The sequence below is a fragment of the Penicillium psychrosexuale genome (genome assembly GCF_028828465.1).
Source record: "Penicillium psychrosexuale strain IBT 29551 chromosome Unknown utg000001l, whole genome shotgun sequence".
Lineage (NCBI taxonomy): Eukaryota > Fungi > Ascomycota > Eurotiomycetes > Eurotiales > Aspergillaceae > Penicillium > Penicillium psychrosexuale.
In genome coordinates, this window is record NW_026643186.1 from 2,510,681 (window position 1) to 2,530,841 (window position 20,161).

The 20,161-nt window shown below is 49.3% G+C and overlaps 9 protein-coding genes across 9 annotated transcripts; 5 read left to right on the forward strand and 4 right to left on the reverse strand.

Moving 5' to 3' along the window:
- Window positions 1–436: 436 nt before the first annotated feature.
- On the forward strand, window positions 437–760 carry N7518_000973 (uncharacterized protein; the record flags this gene model as incomplete). Its single annotated transcript, XM_057181901.1, has 1 exon — window positions 437–760. One exon carries the CDS (start codon window positions 437–439, stop codon window positions 758–760), a length of 324 nt encoding a protein of 107 aa, XP_057047251.1.
- Window positions 761–1,488: 728 nt separating this feature from the next.
- On the forward strand, window positions 1,489–3,898 carry N7518_000974 (uncharacterized protein; the record flags this gene model as incomplete). The annotated part of the gene is made up of 3 exons (XM_057181902.1): window positions 1,489–1,516; window positions 1,609–2,020; window positions 2,077–3,898. 3 exons carry the CDS (start codon window positions 1,489–1,491, stop codon window positions 3,896–3,898), a joined length of 2,262 nt encoding a protein of 753 aa, XP_057047252.1.
- A 745-nt stretch (window positions 3,899–4,643) lies between these two features.
- Window positions 4,644–5,231, forward strand: N7518_000975 (uncharacterized protein; the record flags this gene model as incomplete). Its single annotated transcript, XM_057181903.1, has 1 exon — window positions 4,644–5,231. One exon carries the CDS (start codon window positions 4,644–4,646, stop codon window positions 5,229–5,231), a length of 588 nt encoding a protein of 195 aa, XP_057047253.1.
- Window positions 5,232–5,796: 565 nt separating this feature from the next.
- Window positions 5,797–8,229, reverse strand: N7518_000976 (DUF3405 domain-containing protein; the record flags this gene model as incomplete). The annotated part of the gene is made up of 1 exon (XM_057181904.1): window positions 5,797–8,229. The coding sequence occupies one exon, from the start codon at window positions 8,227–8,229 to the stop codon at window positions 5,797–5,799; it is 2,433 nt and encodes an 810-aa protein (XP_057047254.1).
- Window positions 8,230–10,271: 2,042 nt separating this feature from the next.
- On the forward strand, window positions 10,272–11,787 carry N7518_000977 (Aminoglycoside phosphotransferase; the record flags this gene model as incomplete). Its single annotated transcript, XM_057181905.1, has 3 exons — window positions 10,272–10,367; window positions 10,426–10,810; window positions 10,868–11,787. 3 exons carry the CDS (start codon window positions 10,272–10,274, stop codon window positions 11,785–11,787), a joined length of 1,401 nt encoding a protein of 466 aa, XP_057047255.1.
- Window positions 11,788–12,514: 727 nt separating this feature from the next.
- arfA (putative ADP-ribosylation factor) lies at window positions 12,515–13,300 on the reverse strand (the record flags this gene model as incomplete). Its single annotated transcript, XM_057181906.1, has 4 exons — window positions 12,515–12,607; window positions 12,661–12,726; window positions 12,798–13,042; window positions 13,153–13,300. The coding sequence occupies 4 exons, from the start codon at window positions 13,298–13,300 to the stop codon at window positions 12,515–12,517; spliced, it is 552 nt and encodes a 183-aa protein (XP_057047256.1).
- Window positions 13,301–13,989: 689 nt separating this feature from the next.
- On the reverse strand, window positions 13,990–16,130 carry N7518_000979 (uncharacterized protein; the record flags this gene model as incomplete). The annotated part of the gene is made up of 7 exons (XM_057181907.1): window positions 13,990–14,316; window positions 14,367–14,762; window positions 14,823–15,148; window positions 15,366–15,648; window positions 15,703–15,742; window positions 15,797–15,825; window positions 15,888–16,130. 7 exons carry the CDS (start codon window positions 16,128–16,130, stop codon window positions 13,990–13,992), a joined length of 1,644 nt encoding a protein of 547 aa, XP_057047257.1.
- A 1,461-nt stretch (window positions 16,131–17,591) lies between these two features.
- On the forward strand, window positions 17,592–18,547 carry N7518_000980 (60S ribosomal uL1 domain-containing protein; the record flags this gene model as incomplete). Its single annotated transcript, XM_057181908.1, has 3 exons — window positions 17,592–17,733; window positions 17,796–17,973; window positions 18,091–18,547. Coding segments are annotated over 3 exons (777 nt in total), but the record flags the coding sequence as incomplete, so codon positions are not given.
- A 234-nt stretch (window positions 18,548–18,781) lies between these two features.
- Window positions 18,782–20,053, reverse strand: N7518_000981 (uncharacterized protein; the record flags this gene model as incomplete). The annotated part of the gene is made up of 1 exon (XM_057181909.1): window positions 18,782–20,053. One exon carries the CDS (start codon window positions 20,051–20,053, stop codon window positions 18,782–18,784), a length of 1,272 nt encoding a protein of 423 aa, XP_057047259.1.
- Window positions 20,054–20,161: the final 108 nt, after the last annotated feature.

Sequence of the window (20,161 nt, forward strand, 5' to 3'; positions counted from 1 at the left end):
TATTCGTTAGAAAAAGCCATCTCTGCGACTCTTCCCTGGGTCAGTCTACAAAACTATGCCTTGATCGGCATCTCCATGACGTAGTACGTTCGCCAGATATTTATTGTACAGCCATTGTTTGTGTGTCAAATACTAACCGGTGAGCCCCAATAGTACAAAGTTGATCAGCCTAAGTTGATCTGCATCCGCCGATCATGACCCACGACACATTTGTGGGGGAAGTATGGCGACTAGCGAACTACTACTACGTGATGAATGACCAGCATAGACAACCAGGGATCCGATGATACTACAACGGGGCAACACCGCGGGTCCCGCGGAATTAGCTACAAGGCCAGAAATAATAATTGCTTATATCGTACTTGACCAAAATCCCTACTCCTTCCAACTCAAATCATTTACAGCGAACTCCCTCAACCCCCCAACGTCGCAAACAATGACGAGAAGACTGTCTCCTAAGAAGCACGTCCAGTCCGTGACTTCCGACTACCCATGGAGATCCGACAACCCATTCGGTCCACCTCAAATACCGCGATCCTTCCCCAGTGGCATCAAACGCCTCCGAGACACACTCTCAAAGCTGGCGCCATCCTCCTTCGCGGAAAAGGAACTCCTCCGAACAAAGAACCACCACAGAGTCCCCTTGACCGAGAGAAATGTCGATACCTTGGTCAGCGAACAAGAATGCGACGAGGCATACAAGCCCAATCTACACTCGCCCAATATCCAAGTTACTGAATGGCTACGGCGAGTCTCCTGAGTCTGAAAGTACCATCTGCACACAAACCGATATGGAACGAGCACCAGCATGAGCACGAGCGATGCGAATACGATAGAGTTCCGCTAGTCTTTTTCTCGACCTTTTGTCGAACTCTTACGCCACCCTACAGTACGCGTCCAATATGGGAAATTCAGTCCTGGCGCTCAAGTTGCATTTTTTTGGGGGGGGCCAGGAAACTGTCCGGTCGTGGTTGCTCCATGAGGGAATTCACGAACCCTGGTTGCTGGGGTTATGCTTGGCGTTAACGTCATGATTTGCTGGTATGCACGCCGAGAGCCTTATGCTCCGCCTTTTTGGCGTATTGGAACTTGAAAGAGATGTACAAGGTACATCGATGTATACATATTTGAATTAAGGGGTTATAATTACGCCCATTGTGGGTGTGGCGACATGAAGCTGGTTCGAATTGTGCTTAACTAGTTGACTATTGTAGACTTGTTACTAATTGTCGATGTTATACAACTTCGAATGTACGACATCGTATTCAAAATGATTACTCCGTACATGCAAATGATTACATGTCAACGGTTTATATAAAAAAGAAAGAAACCCGAGCTGTTTCCCAAGTGGATCTAAGCGGGGTAAGTCTAGCGACAACAGCTCGAGTCTGCCGAGTTGTTACTTCCAACGTTATATTGAAAAGCACACATCAGACAAAAAAAAACATAGGGATCTTGTACATTGCAAACCTCACATCCAACCCCAAGATGTCACCCAAGAAAGTAGCAATAATCGGTGAGTCCAGACTCTAAAGAGTCGAGACCCCGCGGATACAACTCTATACCCAGATGGTATACCCGACCTTACACTAACATCGCATTCCACAGGCGCCGGCCCCTCAGGCCTAGTCACAGCCAAAACACTTCTTCATAATTTTCCGAGCGGGACATTCTCTCCAATCATCTTCGAGAGCCAGAACGAAGTCGGGGGTCTGTGGTCAAGTCACCATCACTCTCCCAATCAGATCAATGGCCCCCCGGTTACACTAGACCCTCGCATGCGGACCAACCTCAGCCGCTTCTCAGTCGCTTTTTCAGATCTGTCCTGGGAGTCGGTAATCCTCGACGCGGATATTCCGATTTTTCCTCAGGCGAGACAGGTTGGACAATACCTGGCTTGTTATGCAGAGCGGTATGTTCCAGCCCATGTGCTTAGGCTAGGGTGTAGAGTGATAAGAACTATACGGAGAATTGAGGGTAGAGGTGACTTGAGGTGGAATGTTCAGTGGGTTCAGGAGAGGTATGTTGGTACTTATTCGCGTGTCGCTGTACTCAAGCTGGATGCTAACTATATAGTGCGGAGGAAACTCCTGGATTACTGGATGGGGTATCTTCTGAAGATTTTGACCTGATTATCATCGCCTCTGGATACTTTTCCCAGCAGTATATTCCAAATATACCAGGCTTAGAGCAATTCCAAGGCCGAATCATCCATAGCTCTTCGCTCCATTATGAAAGAGAGCAGGCGCTCTCTAGTGAATCCAAATATGTGAATGGCCAGATCGTCGTCATCGGCGGCAGCATGTCAGGCGTCGAAGCCGCATCTGCTGTGGCTCTTCGCCAATCTTCATCTACACTTTCCACAAACAGAGTTCCACATACTCAAGCGACAAAAGTGTATCATATACATTCAAGACCGTTCTGGGCTTTGCCGACGTATCTCCCACACGAGTCTCCCGATGGGAGTCCATCTTTCTTACCGTTAGACTTGGCCATGTACGACCTAGGCCGCCGACCCCCGGGTCCAATAGACTACATCCTCGGACCCATCCCAGAAGAAAAAGCAGTCAAAACAAACAGTTACTTCCACACCTTGCTCGGCAGTGATTATGAGAAATACGCGCACATGGATGCACCACATGGTGCCGAGGAATCCAGAACCCAGCCACCTTGGGTCGCCATAGGTAATGATTACGCCGAGTTCGTCAGGTGTGGAGCGATTCAGACATCGATGGGCCGGGTGACTGCCGTGACTTCTGATCCAGATACTAAACAAACTTCAGTTCAGTATGAAGGGCCCGACGGGAAGACCAAGAAGATAGACAATGTGGCGGCGATAGTCATGGCCACCGGGTTCACGCCGTACAAGTCACTATCATTGCTACCGGATGAAGTGTTGACGACGCTTGAATATTGCAAGACGGACCCCTTCTCACCGTTGATTCTCGACAAGGGAGGCACCGTCCGCTCGGAGATTCCCGATGCCGGATTCGTCGGATTCTACCGCGGCCCGTACTGGGGCGTGATGGAGATGCAAGCGAGGTTCCTTGGTAAATTATGGAGTGAGGGGAACAAGGGTGCGCTCTGCGAAACAGACGACCAGAAGCAAAACCTTCGCAGTCTCAGATCGGCACACCCGGATCTAGCCCGTGGTCAGTTCCCCATGGGCGACTACGTCGGATTGATGGAGTCGTTCGCCAAGGATCTGGAGATTAATCGCTCAGCACTGCAAGCAGGCGACGGTCGCTCTGGGCCTGCTGTTCCTGCAAGGTATCTTTATGGCGATACCCCAAGGCCAGATACAGAGAGCGAGGCAGAGAGGACACTAGGTGCTTTGCGCGACGCTCTTCTCCCTAGCCACGAGGCAGCACAGAAGGCTGCAGCCTCGGCTATCTTTCGTGCTCTGCATGGGACCTGGAAGTCTTCTAAGCATACATCTTTTGGGACTCTAGGCTTTTACCCGCGGTATCCGACTAGCCCGGCATATGATAGGGAGTATGTCTGTGTAGAGACACATGGCTCGGCTGGAGAAAATCCTGGGCAAGACAATGTGCGGTTCATCATGCGCTTGGCGGAAGTGGGATTTGATATTGCCACTTCCCGAATTGAGATATGGTCGGCCTTAGCGGATAGGCTGTCAGCGGATCGACTTGTCCAGGTCTGGGAGTTGACGCCGCTCTGTCGGCAGAGGAAAGAGGAGCTGTCTATTCCTGGGGAATACGTGATATCCGCCAAGAGTGTCGATTCGGGTTCTGGGGTCGAGTATCTGTATACCTTTCATTTCAGGGGGGTTTCGGTCATATCCTGGGAATGCGTCGAGGTGGACAATTTGGAGGATAAGGGTGTAAGAAGAGCAGAGAATAGGGAGTTAACATCCCATTCCTACACAAGAGACTGAGGATGGACCTGTGCTGCATACAAGAGCGGGCAGATGGAGGTGATGCTGAAGAAAAGCATCGAGATCGCAGAGTGGATAAAAAAAACTGGAGACTCTGGAACAGAGTTGGAAACATTTCATGTTGAGACAGCATCTGCCTTTAGAATTCTTCCTTTCTCTCTTCTCTTTACTCTCTTATCGCTTTGGTATGATTAAGAGAAATCAAAATATTGCGAAACAAGTTCAATATCAACAAACCCATAGACTCGACAGTTCTAGACCAATGCAATCGTCACTTCCCAATTGATATTTTTCCGCCACTTCAATGGCAAATATTGAACCTGACGGCATCTAGACTCAACCTGTTTTACACCTCAAGGAACCGGCTGTCTACGCTAATGTCTGCCGATATCGCAGGCCAGGGAAAAAGAATCCGCGTTTCGCGCTCAGCTACATCCATGGTATACTGGGACATAATGCTTTATGCGCACCGAATCTAGAATTGCTTGGACGAGAAGACACAGGAGTCATGATATAGCCAATCAGTGCTATGTAGATAGAGGCATATTTGGTCCTAGGGTGGATAAATCGATATAATCTCTATTGATATGCCGGGTCTCGTGGCCGGCGGATTTTCTACATTCTCCCATCTCTCTGAAAAAGAGCCCAAGCTAGGCTTGTGAAGCCAATACTTCGATCTATTCGCTATAACACCCCTCTCAACTACAGAAGAAAAAAAAACATACATATTATAATCAACTTCGACATGTCTTCAACTCAAACCCAAACCCAACGCCTCAAGACAACCCCCAGCAAAGTCTCAACCCTCCTCCCCATCCCTTTGGACCCAGTCTCCGAATGGCGCGCCTGGCAAACGTTCATAGTATTCTACACAATCCTCCTTAACCGGCAAATCCTCCGCCGCTATCACCTCGAACGAAATTGCATGCGAGACAGACCCATATGCGAACGCTTCCGACCCCTGATCGTCCCCGAACCATTTCCGACCCTGCACAAGCCCAACACAAGCCCGACGACGTCAGAAGAAGAAGCCGATAACCCCTTCAACAAATCTACCATGAACAAACTGCGCACAAAAGCCGCGCTTCTCCGCGCGCGCGTCGAGAAGGGAAAGGAACTCGCTTCCGAGATTGAGCGGCGTATGGTTCAGAATCCGCCGCTTAGGTTTCCGACGCATTTCTGTCATGCTTGTGTTGAGGACGGGGAGAGAGTGGAGATTTTGGTCACCAAGTGTGGGCATCGGGTGTGTCGGACTTGTCTTACATATGGGGTTGACGAGGATGGGGTTTATGAGTGTAATATTTGCTTTGTGCCGACCAAGGTTGACCAGTAGAAGTAATGGGTTGAAGTTATAATTGCATTGTATATAGGCATATTGTATCTCTAGCGACATCCCATGTTCTACTCGAATAAATCATGAAACCAAAAATATAAATTATGTGCAAGAAACAATTCGTAACCAAAATAGCCCTGGCTGGAAGAAGTCCATCTCGTCCTTCTGAAATATCCAGTCCAGGTCAAGCAAAAACAAAATTCTCCCGATGCAGAACGCAATCTAGCACATCTAATGACTAGACCAAGTGGTCAAGCACCAAGGGAAAATCCAGAATGCATCGTGAGCCATAGCCCGGCCATCCGGCCATCCGGCCATCCAGGCCATGCGAACGCCTTTTTCGCACCGAAATCGAGAAACGGGAATCCAAAACGTGGGGACGCTATGCCACCGGGGAATGAAGGGTCATTATACAGTAATTATGAGAACCAATGCAAGACAAATAAGCATCTACCCCAAAGCGTGCATGAATCCTGGAGATGGCAGGAAGGGAAGGTGTGAGGGACACCCAAGAAACGAATTGCAGCAGCAATTCCGAGAGAAATCATATATACTCCCTCTTTCTTCACTGGTCCTCTACTTTCTCTCCGTCGTCAATGATCATATTGACTTCTTTGACGGGATGTAATAGCATAGGAGGAAGACACATGCGGCCCTCGCTAGCTAGCTCTTGCTGCTCACCGCCGTCATTGTCGACGCGGAGGCCAAGCCAGCGGCGCCAGATGTTCGGCGAGAAGCCCGCCGAGTAGAACCAGGTCGTCCCACGGAAGTTGTGTTCGCGATCGCCGAAGATAGACGTACGAGCACCGCCGGAAGCTCCGTTGCGACCGGCATTGAACACTGAATCCAGGTAGCGGGTCGGCCAGCGGCGGTCGACATAGACGGCGTGCGGGACAAAGACAGCCTTGAAGCCGTGGTGAAGTGCGGTGGTGGCGGGCCACATCTCCGAGAACATGCTGTGGCGCTTGAGGCTGCATTCGCGGTGCATGGTGATGAGCAGTTTACGGGAAATGCGCGACGCGGTGATGATTGCGGTGCGCCGCGGTGGCATGCCATTCTCCTTGTTGTAGCCTGTCACGTCATCGCGCAGCAGCCAGGTCGTGCCCTCGGGGTCGTAGAGCGGATTGAACACGACCAGGTCGGCCTCCTCACCCACGCCCCATTGGTACTGGTCCTTATCCATGCTCGTGGGCGGGATGCCCTCACCTTCAACCTCGAAGATATCCTGTTCGTCGGGGCGCTCGGGGCCCCAGATGGACTTGTCGCCCTGTTGGTGCATTGTGCTCCGCGTATTGCCCTTGACGGCGCTCCACATGTTGTTGGCGGAGTTCGTACCGCTTTCGGTCTGCACGCGGACCATCTGCCGGAAGTCTTCCCAGGAGCCGTGGACGGACGGAACATAGAAGCGAGCATTGCGTTCCCACAGACCCTTTCGTGGCTGCTTTTTCGCCCATTCGCCGACCTTGTCGAAGAGGTGGTACCAATGGCCCGTGTAACGCGCATCCATCTCCCAATTCCAGAAGTAATCGTACTCAGGATGCTGGAAAGCGAAGTACTGCATTGGCATGTACGTGCTGCGGTATACACCGTGGATTGGCAGACCGCGAGTCATGGTCTCCTCCAATCCGGCATACATCAGGGCCATCTGTGGCTCGGACCAGAGAGTCCCCATGCCGCGGAACTCCTCTGGTAGTGCTTCATCAAGCACACGCTGATATGTCTCGTCATCGGACCAGATCTGCAAAAGGGTATCCTTGACATGAACCAAGAAGTGAACAGTATACTCGCCACCAGACAGAAGCGAGAGCTCTGAGATGATGGAGCGCATATACATAATGTCCTCTGGTGTATAGTGAAAGTCGTGCCATGTGCGGATAACCACTGCAGTGCGCGGCAGACGCTCAGGTCCAACCTTGGGCGGTTCATTGCGGCTGTCTTCCAAAGGCGGCGGGATGTTCACCTTAGGAATACCTACAGGCATAGAAACGAAGCGGTTGAGACGCGGCTCCGGCAGCTCGTTGAAGCGATGGCGATTAGCCGCGTGACAACGGTGTTGCGCAGCAGCCCAATCCACTTGTCGGAAATCGACCGGCGGGACATCCTCCCACACGCGGTCGGCACCCTCACGGTGGCCCTCCATGCCCGCGCCGATGCCGCCTTTCTTAGCCCCGTATCCTAACCCGTATGGACCCAATCGGCCAAATCGATCAAAGCACATGTCGTCCCGAATACCCAATATCTCGCTCGAACCTATCGCTGGATCTGGGAAGCCCTTTGGAACTCCAGGGTAGCTTTGGATAGACGGAATCCGTAGCGTGTTTTCCGCATTGAGGAAGCACTCGCGCTTCTCGCCATGTTTTTCTATGTATTCCGGCGATTGGTAGTCAGGATAAGGATTGAACACATTACTCAACATGTTCGGGCTCATATCCCTCTTAGTCACCTTGTTGGCGTCCTGCTCCTGCACCTGCGCCTTTTGCTCGTCGCTGTCCGTCCGCGAACCCAGATCCTCGGAGCCATCGCCAGGGTACTCGGGGATATTTTCAGAGCGCGGAACCAAGGAAGATATACCGCCCTCATAGCGATTGAGGAACGGGAATGTCTCCCATAATGGCGGCTTCGGGGCGCCGACCGCGGGCAGGTCGACGGCGACTTGTGAAACGGAGGAGGAGATGGTAAAGCGGAAAAGGGTGAGGATGAAGACGACGAGGGCGGCGAAAAGAGCGAAGCAAAGCCAGCGCATGATCCGCTGGGGTACGCGAAAGCCAACGCTAGCTTGGGGGCGGCGAAGACTGCCGCCAGCTACGACGGGCGGCGGGTAGGATTCCGCGACGTTGTTATCGTCCAGCAACTCGTCTTCAGTATCGGGGTCATCGCTTTGGTGGTGGTGATAGGTGTGGCGCCCAGTGGTGGGTTGTTTTTCGATGTCTGTATCTCGTGAATTATATGGTGATGGGGCCTTGTAGGCTGCGGAGGCCCTCCTCGCCTGAACGGTCATGATGCCAGACAATATATCAACATTGAATGAGTGAGGTAGTTAATTGTCCAAAATCACACGATCACCAGCCCATCTATCTAACAAGTGTAACGATAGAAAAATCTGTTCAATATTGCCCAAATCAGGGGTGGTTGTTGGACCGAGGGAGAGGCACGCGATGAGCTGTGTTGTTGTTGATCGTCGGCCAGGCAATGGGGCTTGGTCCGGAGTCGCTCTTAAGAGGGAAAAGAGCTAAAAGGAGGTGAAAACAGTGAAACAGTAAAAAACAGACGAAACTGCCTAGAACTAGACGATATTCAAATGCGAAACAGAAGATAAACAGCCCCAAGGGCCCAAGTCGGTAATTTCTGCAGTTAAAAGTGCCAAGACTGTTGGCGCTGTCCAAGAAATGAGGGATTACGCAGTTGTGTCCTCAAAATGGACTGGTCCAAGCCCGAGCGGATCAGCCCTGGAGATTGCGTCTTGTTTCTTTTAAATCTATTTTGGTTTCTAGGTGTATTTACTATTTAATGGGCCTTTTTATGGGTCTTGTACGCATATACTTACCTAGCTGGATTTGGGCAAAAAACAATATCTGTGAAGACTACCGAAAAGACACCGGCGACGACTCTTGTGTAATTGATGAAATTGAACATATCTATAGCTCTATACTCCAGTGCTAGAGCTCTTTGATGCGTAACATCCTGCAAAATACTTAAACCTCCATGGTCAACCCATGACCAGCCCTAGACTTCATTGAACCACAGCACTAGTCAACGCGGCCATACTTCTTCCCATGAGCTAGGACATAGTTCTCTGCATAGCTTGTTGCCAGTAAGCAGATGAATGTCCACGAAAATATACGTATGCGTCGAAGCTAAGGCCATGGGATCAATAGTCCCATTTGTTACGGCTTTTTTAGGTCCCACTTGAGTTCGTAGAACTTACCCTGCATTTTGTATGGAACTAGAGGGATGAGGAAATGTATGTAGGCCCGCACTAGCTTCGTGTGATCGATAGACGCCAGTATACTCGGTAGTTTCGGCTCAGAATCCGGTGGGCTTCGAGGATAATTTGCTCGCTGGCCACGTATGCGCGAGTGGTCGATCATAAATTCTGCAGCTTGGCATGTTGCACAAACTCTTGCCAACTACGTAGGACAGCCGAAGTGTCTGTAAGAAGGTTTTGGCCACGGTAAAACAGGTCTCGACTCCGCATAGAGCACGAGCAAACGTGGTTCCTTGGCCGTGACGAAGTGGGTAATTCCATTTATTGAATAGATCTGCATGCGATAGAAAGTAGGAATCGAAATTTGGAAGGCACGCGAAACAAATGGAAAGAACTACCTCGCACAGTCAAAATAAGGTTGTGAGTCTCCGTAACCTTCCAAGGTTTGGTATATCGGATTTGTATGAGGCTCACTGGGTATGTCAGCACGTGCTCAAATTTAACCCCCTTCCAAGTCCTCATCGCACCTTGATATGACACTCGCCGGGGCTATTCTACAAGATGACAATGAGAATTATTTCTAGAATTCGTTGGATCAATTGGAAAAGTAATACACGTGTACGAGCACGTGCCTTTCCTTGCTCCCGACCTCAGAATATGAGCTTCTTCACCACGTCTCGCCTAGGCAGACGACACTGCTCTCCTGAGCTCTATGCTGAGACACAGAATGGTCAAGGTAATCATATTCAAAATACACCGTGATCTGGGCTGAGTTGTTGATTATTTTTCTTTCAGATGAGAAGATTTCCGAGGAAGATCTGCACCGATACACCAGACACCGGTGGCTGTAAGCTACGCAGTTCATTTTCTTTTGGAAAATGATTTTTAACTTGGCTCGAATTTCAAGATTTAACGAAGAAAAAGAACTCTCTAAACGTTACGTGGAGTTTGACCTACAGCAACTTGTTCAAGTTGCCCTCAGTGTTTGCGAGGGAGCTCAATCTTGTGCGTTGCTATCCTTAGGAACTTGCAATATACTAATATGCTAATATTCATTAGGTACCAAAGTCACAAAATGTGCAGAAGGCCTACATAACAAGGCATTTATTTTGACAATGAATAACGGTTGTGAGGTTTTCGCAAAGCTCCCAAATCCCAACGCCGGGGCTGCTCGTTTCACAATTGCTTCCGAGGTCGCCACACATAAATTAGTAAGTAAGACTGCCAATCATCTTTGCTATATCCAATCTTACAATTCAATTCATCTAGCTTTCCGACGTCTTGAAGCTCCCTGTTCCCCGAGTTCTAGCATGGTCCTTTGATGCAAATAATCATGTTGGGGCCGAGTATATCATTGAAGAAAAAGCGCCCGGTGTTCGTCTAGGCTCTGTTTGGAATCTATGGCCTCGAGAATCAAAGCTCCAATTGATCATCCAGGTGATTGACATTCAGAACACTTTAACCGGTGTGACTTTCGATATGCACGGCTGTATTTACCTCAAGGACGATCTTCGCTCCCTAGGCGAGGAACCTAAAGAAGCCAACATTCAGTCTGCTACGACCAGCATCCCTGATATTTTTGCCATGGGACCTCTCACTACCAGCGAATTGTGGAACGGGGTAAGGAGTGGCATGAATTTGGATCGTGGTCCCTGTAAGTCAGAGAATCGAAAGGCTAGTGTAAAGCTTCTAATTGTCTTTCTAAATATAGGGAAGGATTCCAGCGACTACACTCGCGCATTGGGACGCAACGAGATTTCATATATCAAGTCACATGCAATTCCTCGGATGAACTACTATCGGTCGCTCAAAACCCAGGAACATCCCGAGGACGGTCTTGCTCTTTTGACCAAATATATGAAAGTTGCTCCCTATCTTATTCCTCAATCTACCAACGAAGCAGCATCCAACAACGTTCTAATGCACCCCGATCTTCATCTGGATAACATCTTCGTCGATCCAGAGACCCTTCAAATCACACGTATCGTGGATTGGCAATCGGCGTGTGCTGCACCGTTATTCTATCATGCCGATGTCCCAAGGATGTGTGCCCACCGTGGGCCTCTTCAAGAAGGCTGGGCCGTGGCCGAAAGACCGAAAGACTTTGACAGCCTAGGTGCAGAAGAACAACGCAAGATCGACGACGATCTAGAGAGTCAGATACTTCACAAATACTACCTGGCCAAGGTGTACAGACTATCGCCTCGTTACTGGTCTGTCCCCCAAAATAAAAATATCCCTATCATCCGAAAACCAGTTTGGCTGGTTACAGGAGTGTGGGAAAATCGCGATCTATTTTTTCTTCGCGAATCACTCATGTTGCTCTTCGCTCAGTGGGAAGAACTCGTCCCGGGTGTAGCATGTCCGATCGATTTCACCAATCAGGATATCGAACTTCACTCCAAGGAAGAGGAGAATATAAATGGTGTCGGGAAGTTGCTGACAATATTTCGAGATGAATCTGTGCTCCCGGTGGATGGCATGGTCCTGCCCAAAGACTATGATACAGCCCAGAAGAATAGCCGGAAATTCAAAGATATCTTCATCGGACTAGCTAAAGATGACGAAGAGAAAGAGTTGTTCACCAAACTCTGGCCATACCAGGAACCTGCAGACACTGAGCGTTCGTGACATGTCTTTGGCAGTCAGAGCTGTGTATGTTTAAAGCATTCGTTCACGCAGTTATACGCATTTTGTCCTATAGATCCGGGGACTCCATATGTCCACATTAGCCCTAATTATGTGGATCCTACTGATGTATATTTTGTCCCACATAATCTTAAAGTCCATGGCTAGACATAAGCAAAGTAGAAACTTCTTTACCATACTTTATTATAAGAATTGAACAAAAACAACATTGGAATGACAGTCAGACCCTTGTTAATCCATCACGTGATGGTACCTGAGCCCGGACTGAAATTTACTCAGTCCGACTGAGCCCTACAGGCCTCAAGCCAAGATAAGAAAGCAGAAAGCAGATGAAACTTCGAAATTTGCTCATTTGTTCCTCTTGTGTTCTCTCTCACTCTCCTTGCCCAATCGAGATTCTGAGATTTTACAATTTGAGAACTTATACAGATCTCTGGGGGTTCCAAGGCAGAGAAGTAATTTTGGAGTGGCGACGCCGGAGAGAAGAAAAACAAATGAGGCTAATAGCATAGCGTAGAGGAAAAAGAGCCGTTTGAAGAGAGAACATCAAAAGAAGTAGCGAACCAGTTGCAGAACCTTTCCTTGCAGAGATCAATGTCATGTATGGCCAAAGAACTCCCCGCCATCGTCATCATCAATCCATCATTCGCAGATATCGGTATTCTCCTTCACCCAGCTACACGTCCGATTCGAATTCGCATTATAGACCTTAATCGCGGTTGGTTTTCCGGAGCGCATCAGCGAGCCACTCCAGACCCTCGTACAGACCGTCACCAGTGGTGGCGCAGGTGGATTGGATGAACTAGGACGGTTAGTGAATTTCTAGATAACACCGACATCAAGGATGTCACTTACCCAAGCACGGCGAGTAAGGCTCTGAAGACCAAGCTGCTGCGTGATCTCGGCGGGGCTCATAGCGTTCTAGAAAAAAGCGGGGGAGGTGAGCATGCCATTTCATCTAGCAAACATCCTCCAACAATCCAAATCCTTACCGGCAAATCCTGCTTGTTGGCGAACACCAGGAGGAGAGCATCACGGAGCTCGTCCTCGTTCAACATGCGCTGCAACTCCTCACGGGCCTCAACAACACGATCGCGATCGTTGCTGTCAACCACGAAAATAATACCCTGGGTATTCTGGAAGTAGTGGCGCCACAGAGGACGAATCTTATCTTGACCACCGACATCCCACACAGTGAACTGAATGTTCTTGTATTCGACCGTCTCGACGTTGAATCCTGTACTAGGCATCAGTTTCCGGGGGGTTTTGAATGTCTCTTATACGGCTTATAAATTGCGAAGAGCGCATCACGGTGTCGCCGATAGATGGGTCGAGGGGCGGACTAACCAATCGTGGGAATGGTGGTGACGATTTCACCGAGCTTGAGCTTGTACAGGATGGTGGTCTTACCAGCGGCGTCAAGACCGACCATCAGGATGCGCATCTCCTTGCGGCCCCATAGTCGGTCGAACAACCGCGAGAAAGTAATACCCATATTGTCGGTAGCGAGAAAACCCTCGGATCCTGGGAGGAGTGGATAGGTCAGAGATATATCGAGGGATGTGGTTGAAAGGGGAGAAGCGGAGGGGTTGGAAAACGTGTTGTGGACTTGTCGGTCAGAGATCCAGGGGGGAAGGGGGGTAAGTCTGGGCACGAGCCAGTCAAAACCGGATCAACCACTTACCGGCAGAAAAGAGTATAAATGTTGTTTAAGGAGTCTCAAGAGATGCAAGTTCAGGGGAATTATCGAAGAGAAGTCAGAAGGGTGAAATTTGTTTCGTTTTTGTTTTGAATACGTGGAAATACGCAGACCGACGGCGGTGGGCGTAGTCTTTGTCACCCGTTTTGCTGGAGAGCACGCAACGTCGAGAAAATGAGGCTGAGAGATATATGAAGAAGGCAACTTATGATTTAGATTCGGTCGACTATATATGGTATGACTCTAATAGTTCTGCCTATAACTAGCTATAGATTCGGGAAGGTATATTTTCCTAGAAAGAGGACACCGTGTTGGCCCCGTAAATGAAATACCAAAGGGAGTTCCCCCGGGCTAAGACCCTCAGGAAAAGGTCCCACTGTGTCTGATAGGCCGAGTGATAGGCCCGACCTTCCCACACTTATCGTGCCTGCGTAATTTCTTCCACCACATCTCTCGGTTCTTCATGCCGTCATAGCCAATTTCTCTTATTCTTCTGATCGTCGCGACATTCTCTGGCGAGACCGTCGGAAGAATGTTCGTATCATGGACCGATAGATCGTCCTGCCCTCGACGGTATCGCTGGCGTAACCGAAAACGGTCAAGAGCAAGATGGTTACAAGGAAGATCACCACGAAACTGACCCAGTAATCCGCCTTGGTGTACCCGTTCTTGACCCCAACGAGTTCCGTCGAAAAGTATGCACTCATCAAGCTAACCGGCAGGAACAAAATGGTCGCCTTAGCCAGCAGGATAGTGATCCGTGTGAGCTTTTCAACAGCCTGCGAGTCTTTGAGCGCAATCAAGTTGAAATTCTAGGCCACGTCAGCAGAGTTCTCGGAATAAAGCGCGGGAAGATACTCACCAGGAACGTCAACGACTCTTTCTCATTCAGACAGTTCTCAATCTCGCTCAAACAGTACAGATTGATCCGATCAACCAACCGTTCGAAACGCGCCACGGCCGTCGAGCTCAGCTGCACCCCGACCGATTTATCAGTTGTGTCATGGAAAGTGAAATCGCTCACGACACTCGACTGGCGCATATCCACATACTCCATGTCGCTAAAGGTGGCTCCATACGAAACCGGGGCTGGTTGAGACGAACGCGCTTCGTCGCGGAGCATACGTTGCCGTTGCAAGAGTCGTCGCATGATAAGCTCATAGCTCCGGTACAATCGTTTGAGAACTGCGAGTCGTCGGCCTAGCCAGTGCAATTCGTTTACCAAATCCACAACCGGACGATCGAGCATTTGCCCTCTCTGCGCGGAGTTAGCCATCAGAACACATTAACACAATCGTGCTTTCCCGACAATACTAACCAATTTCTCCAAAGCAACACCATATTTGTGTTCTCGCTTTGCGATAAGTCCATAACTTGACACCCAGTCATCGAAGATGTAGTAGAAGAGCAAACTCGGTCCATCCTTCTGCTTGATATTGGCTTGATCCGGTCCGAGGTCACTAAAATGTCGCACTCGGATGGTAATCAGTGACTCGCTCTCGGACATGGCAAAGTGCTGTCTCGAAACGCCAGCGAAAATAAAGCGGATGTTCCTGCGCACGATGTCGAGGACTGGCTTGGCTTCATCTATTGGCACTGCCTTCCGTCTCGGGAACGGGTTCTCTTGGATTGAGATTATTGTGCCTACAAATAAGTTAGCGGCTGCACTCGAGGTCCGAGAAATGGGATGCTCACCATCATCGCACTGGATCAGCCAGGTCCAAAGCCGTTTTCCATCCGGGAGATCTTGGCCATTCGGTTGTGATAGTGTGGGAATCACATACAACGTATTATAGCCGATACATGTGTCTGACAGATTCTTAATGTTTATGCTCACTCAGATTTGGTGTGATGTACTTACAGCGAGGACCATGATCCACAGAAGAGAAGTGCCAGATTTGATTCGTGACTTGTGCGAAGGTGAGATTCGAGAATGACGCCGACTCGCGCGATTTATCTGGATCGGCGAGATGCTTGAGTGCATTCTCCGGGTCATCCACTTCGTGCTCGAACGACGGCTCAATAATAGGCGATTTCGAAGTCCTTTTGTTTGGTACAGGTGTAGTTTTGGGTGCAGGATCCACTGGCTCTGTGCACATCATCCCCTGTAGCCGTTCTGACACACCATAGTATTTGGTAATCGCCTAGAACCCTATGGTCAGTCATTACTGCTCATATGCGAATGAAATTAAACATACCCTTATGCTTTCCTTCTGCTCCTCTGGTGCCCATATATTGCTGGGATCGCAATGTCAGTATATACTCGTCTACATTTGAGGACTTCATTCTTACATCCACCGTGTACCGAAGCACTTGTCTCTCTGTATCATGTCAGCCCTTGACTGTTGCATAGACTCAAGTCTAATTTTCGAAAAAGACTTACTGGCTTGCTCAGCAACCGTTTCAGTTCGTTAGTGTTCAGATCAGACGCACACCATGCCTCTTCGTTCCCGAAATCGAGCACGAAATTCCGAGTAAGAGGATCCTGTAGACGGCGCATAGCAAGGTAAAACTGCGTCTTATCGTCGATGTTCTTGAACTTTTCCACAAGCAAGCCCTCATCGTCAAGACTTGAGTAGTAATCCTGCGGTGCAGTTGACTCGCGCGAATCTGTTGTAGAAGACATGATAAAGCCAAACAAAGTGGTTTGCAAATAAACCAAAAAAAAAAAAATCAATAGCCAGTAGCCCAATAGTCGAAAGATCAGCTGCCAAGTCAGGAGGGGGTATCTCGGATTAAGTCAAGCCAAGAGTCATGCCCAGGTGTAAACAACCTTGACCATAGAATGCAAACCTGGAGTATATCACAAAAAGAATAAGCAGAAAGTCAAGTTTAAGTATTCTAATCTCACTGTGGATGTCTAAATAAATCGAAACACAAGGCAATAGCCCTCGACGCCAAAGGGGGGTTGGGTGACCAGTCCTGAGGCTGACACTGCCGCCGGTCACGTTTAAGCGCTGCGATCAGATGCAGCCCCCGCAGACCATGCCAAGTTTGTTTCACCTGTTGAGAACTGTCCTAAAATAGATAATCTAGCTTCCTATTTGCTCGTTTTGTAGGTTGCTGTAATTATATACCCGTCTGCTTAGCAAAAGCTTGCGTGTTGGTCGGTCATCTGGACTATTCGATATATATTGTTTGTGGTCAGAAGATGCTAATGACGAGGAGTCTTGAAGATACTTTTAGGTGGTGTATACGTATTTGATAATTAATACCAGGTACCACAGCCTGTGAAAATGATGTATCTACTCAGCTGGACTGCTTTGTGCCTGCTTAATACGGACTCGTGCTTGTGGTTGATCTAGATCGATCTTCGGGGATATGCGAAAACAAGGTATTTATAAACATATCCGATCCAAGTCCTAACTACTATCGCTGCACAAAGTATTATCAAATAACGAGATACTTTCTTGAACAATGAAATAGGATAAATAATAAAGTAATGATCGATCGATATAAGCGGGTCGGCCATGTGGCGGGGCGACCCGGTCGATGCTTCTACCTGAGTATGCCGTACGTTCTATAAAATACAATGGACGTACCTACATGAATCGTATATAGCTTTGAGCTTTGAAATATAAGTCTGTGTGCTTCTTATCTGGGCATTTATCACTTTAATCCCAATTCTCCGGGGGAATCACCAATTTAGTATCCGTCCAGACCTCTTCGTATACTTTTGTTTCGTGTGTGCCCGACATATTATTGACAAGCAAGATCGATGTTCCATTATTTGCACTAACTAGTCCTCACCTGGTCTAATATTGGAAGTTTTGCCAAATGCAGTAACAGGAAAAGCGTACTAGGCGAGGCCGGCGGTTACTTGAAACAGCAGCAATGTTGACCTGACCGAGCAATACGAAGAGGGATTAGGATTCTCGATATTATTTTTTATACAAGCCGAGTCGACGCTTGCTAATGCGATAATTTGTACGGAGTATGAGCGAGTGGAATTGCATTGAGTGAAGTATCCGTGGCCGTCATACAGCGTAGGTCTTGCCGAGGTTGGGGAAATCGGTTCGTATTCATGCCTCAGGCTGCGCGATGAGTCAGCAAACAAAAATCTAGGGCACCGCTAATCCTAATATAGACTAGCGCAAGTCCACACCCACAAGCGGAGAAATTCACGGCCCTCGACAATTTCTTTTCTCAAGCATTCAGCGCAGAGCCATACCAACAGAATTTTAACTTCTTTTGGAAGACTGTAGCAATCATGTCCAAGATCACAGTCGGTACGATTCACTCCATGATATTCTCTACTTGATCTTGCCACTAACTGCTCTTCTCATTACAGCCGGAGTGCGCCAGAATGTCGAGAACCTTCTCAACTACTCTCTCAATGAGAAGAAGCGTAACTTCAACGAGACCGTTGAGCTTCAGATCGGCCTGAAGAACTACGATCCCCAGCGTGATAAGCGTTTCTCTGGCACCATCAAGCTGCCCAGCGTTCCCCGCCCCAACATGGCCATCTGGTGCGTTTCCCATCGACAACTCGTCCCGCGGGGCAATCTTTCACATCCCACGATGCGCGGCGGCGAAGGATGTATACACCTCAAATGAACATAGAAGCTAACGGACGGAATCTATAGTGTTCTTGGTGATCAGCACGATCTTGACCGTGCCAAGCACCACGGTATCGATGCCATGTCCGTTGACGATCTCAAGAAGCTCAACAAGAACAAGAAGCTCATCAAGAAGCTTGCTCGCAAGTACGATGCCTTCCTTGCTTCCGAGGGTCTGATCAAGCAGATTCCCCGTCTCCTCGGTCCCGGTCTGTCCAAGGCCGGCAAGTTCCCTACCCCCGTCTCCGCCGCTGAGGACATGGCCGTCAAGGTCACCGACGTCCGCTCCACCATCAAGTTCCAGCTCAAGAAGGTTCTGTGCCTCGGTGTTGCCATTGGCAACGTCGAGATGGAGAAGGAGGCCCTCGTTGCCAACCTCATGCTCGCCATCAACTACCTCGTCTCCCTCCTCAAGAAGGGCTGGCAGAACGTTGGCAGTCTTGTCATCAAGGCTTCCATGTCTCCTCCCCACCGTGTCTACTAGATTATCTGTCGCTTAACTGCGCCGGTGTTTTCTAGTTTGGGCCTGAGTATTGGGTTTATCTCATAGTCTCACGACTTTAAAAAAAATGAAGCTCATGATCGGTCTCAATCTGCTATTCTATTATCGTAATTTTACCGGTATAATGTAGCTGTAGATAAAGCTTAGATTTGTATGTTACATTGCTCATTATGTGTGAAACAAGAGACTCCTATGATACACATGCAGTGAATCTAGTTACTCCATGCCTTCCATCAATTCGGTCTTATCCAGAACCATGCCCCGCATGCCAATGAACTCACGAAGACTTTCCCACTCTTCACCAACTTCCTCGCCTCTCATATAAGGATCCTTAAAACCCCATGCAACAGCAACTCTATCCATAGCAGCGCGCTCTTCCTCGCGCAACCACCGTTGCCGCAGTGGGATACCAGGAATCCAGACCACACGCTCCATCTGATCGTTAGCCGTGGTAATAGCCAAAAATCCCATGGAGGATGCACCGCCAACGTAAGCCAGTGAAGCGGCAAACGCAATCCCAGTCGCTACGCTCGGATCCATTGTGTTCTGGAATGTTGCGGCCCACGATGCGAGAGCATAGCAAGCAGCCGGGGCAGCCGCAAGGCCAGCCAGCGGGACGCCGGCTTTCTTGAAGATCTTCGCACGGTGGAAGGCGGGGGCGCAGAAAGTATTGTCGATGATGGCCAGCACGAGCGAGAGGTTTTTCTGTGCAATGGCAACCCCAAGAGCCATGTTAGCCAGCTCCGCCGGAACGGCGCTGTTGACACTCTTGGGATTGGCTTTCAGCAACTTCACTGGAGAGCTACCCTCTTCTGGGACAGGCTTGTAGGCATAAAGGTGGAAGAGCTCGGGGAAGTGCTCGGCCCGTCGCAGTAGAGTCAGGGTCTCGGTGCAGGAGGCCAGAGCTTCGGGCGAAATGAAGACCTTCTCGTCCTTTAAGAGGTCAACGGCGATTTTTGCGACTGAATTTGCCAGTCGGGGGTCCGGATGTTGTAAGGAGTGTGGTTTGCCTTTGTTCTTCGGCGCAGGTTGCTTCTCCTCCAGGTCTAGTAAAGAAGAGACCGCGTTGCCCTCACCCTTTGATGATCCCTCGCTTTGATCCCGTTCCTGTAAGACAAGGGATTTGGCGACCAGCTGGCATCTTTGTAGCAATTCTATCACCACCTCGTTGGAGGCCGCCGCGTTTGATTGATGTACGGCCAATGCATCCTGCGCAATCTCTTTGATTGCATCCTCTGGGCTTATCCTAGTGGTTGCAGCGGAAGCATATCGACGGAAAATAAGCGAAGGAGAGCCTAATACCAATTCATCGGTTCGATTCGAGGGTTGTAAACGGAGATTGGAGGTCGCAGCTCGACTTGCGCGAGCGGTGGGGAGACGCGCTATAGGGAGGCCACGACGGGGCGTTGAAGTCGAGAACTGACATAATTGACAGATCGAGCCCTGTGGCCGGGAGCCCTTATTGGCTGTTAGAACAACTCTTTTCATGGCTGTGGTGATGAGTGACGTTGTGAGGCAGCCGTATTTTTTTCGATGGGAGAGTCCAGGCGGAGACTTCGCCCCGACGCTGTCCACTTCCCCGTACTCGCACCCTGA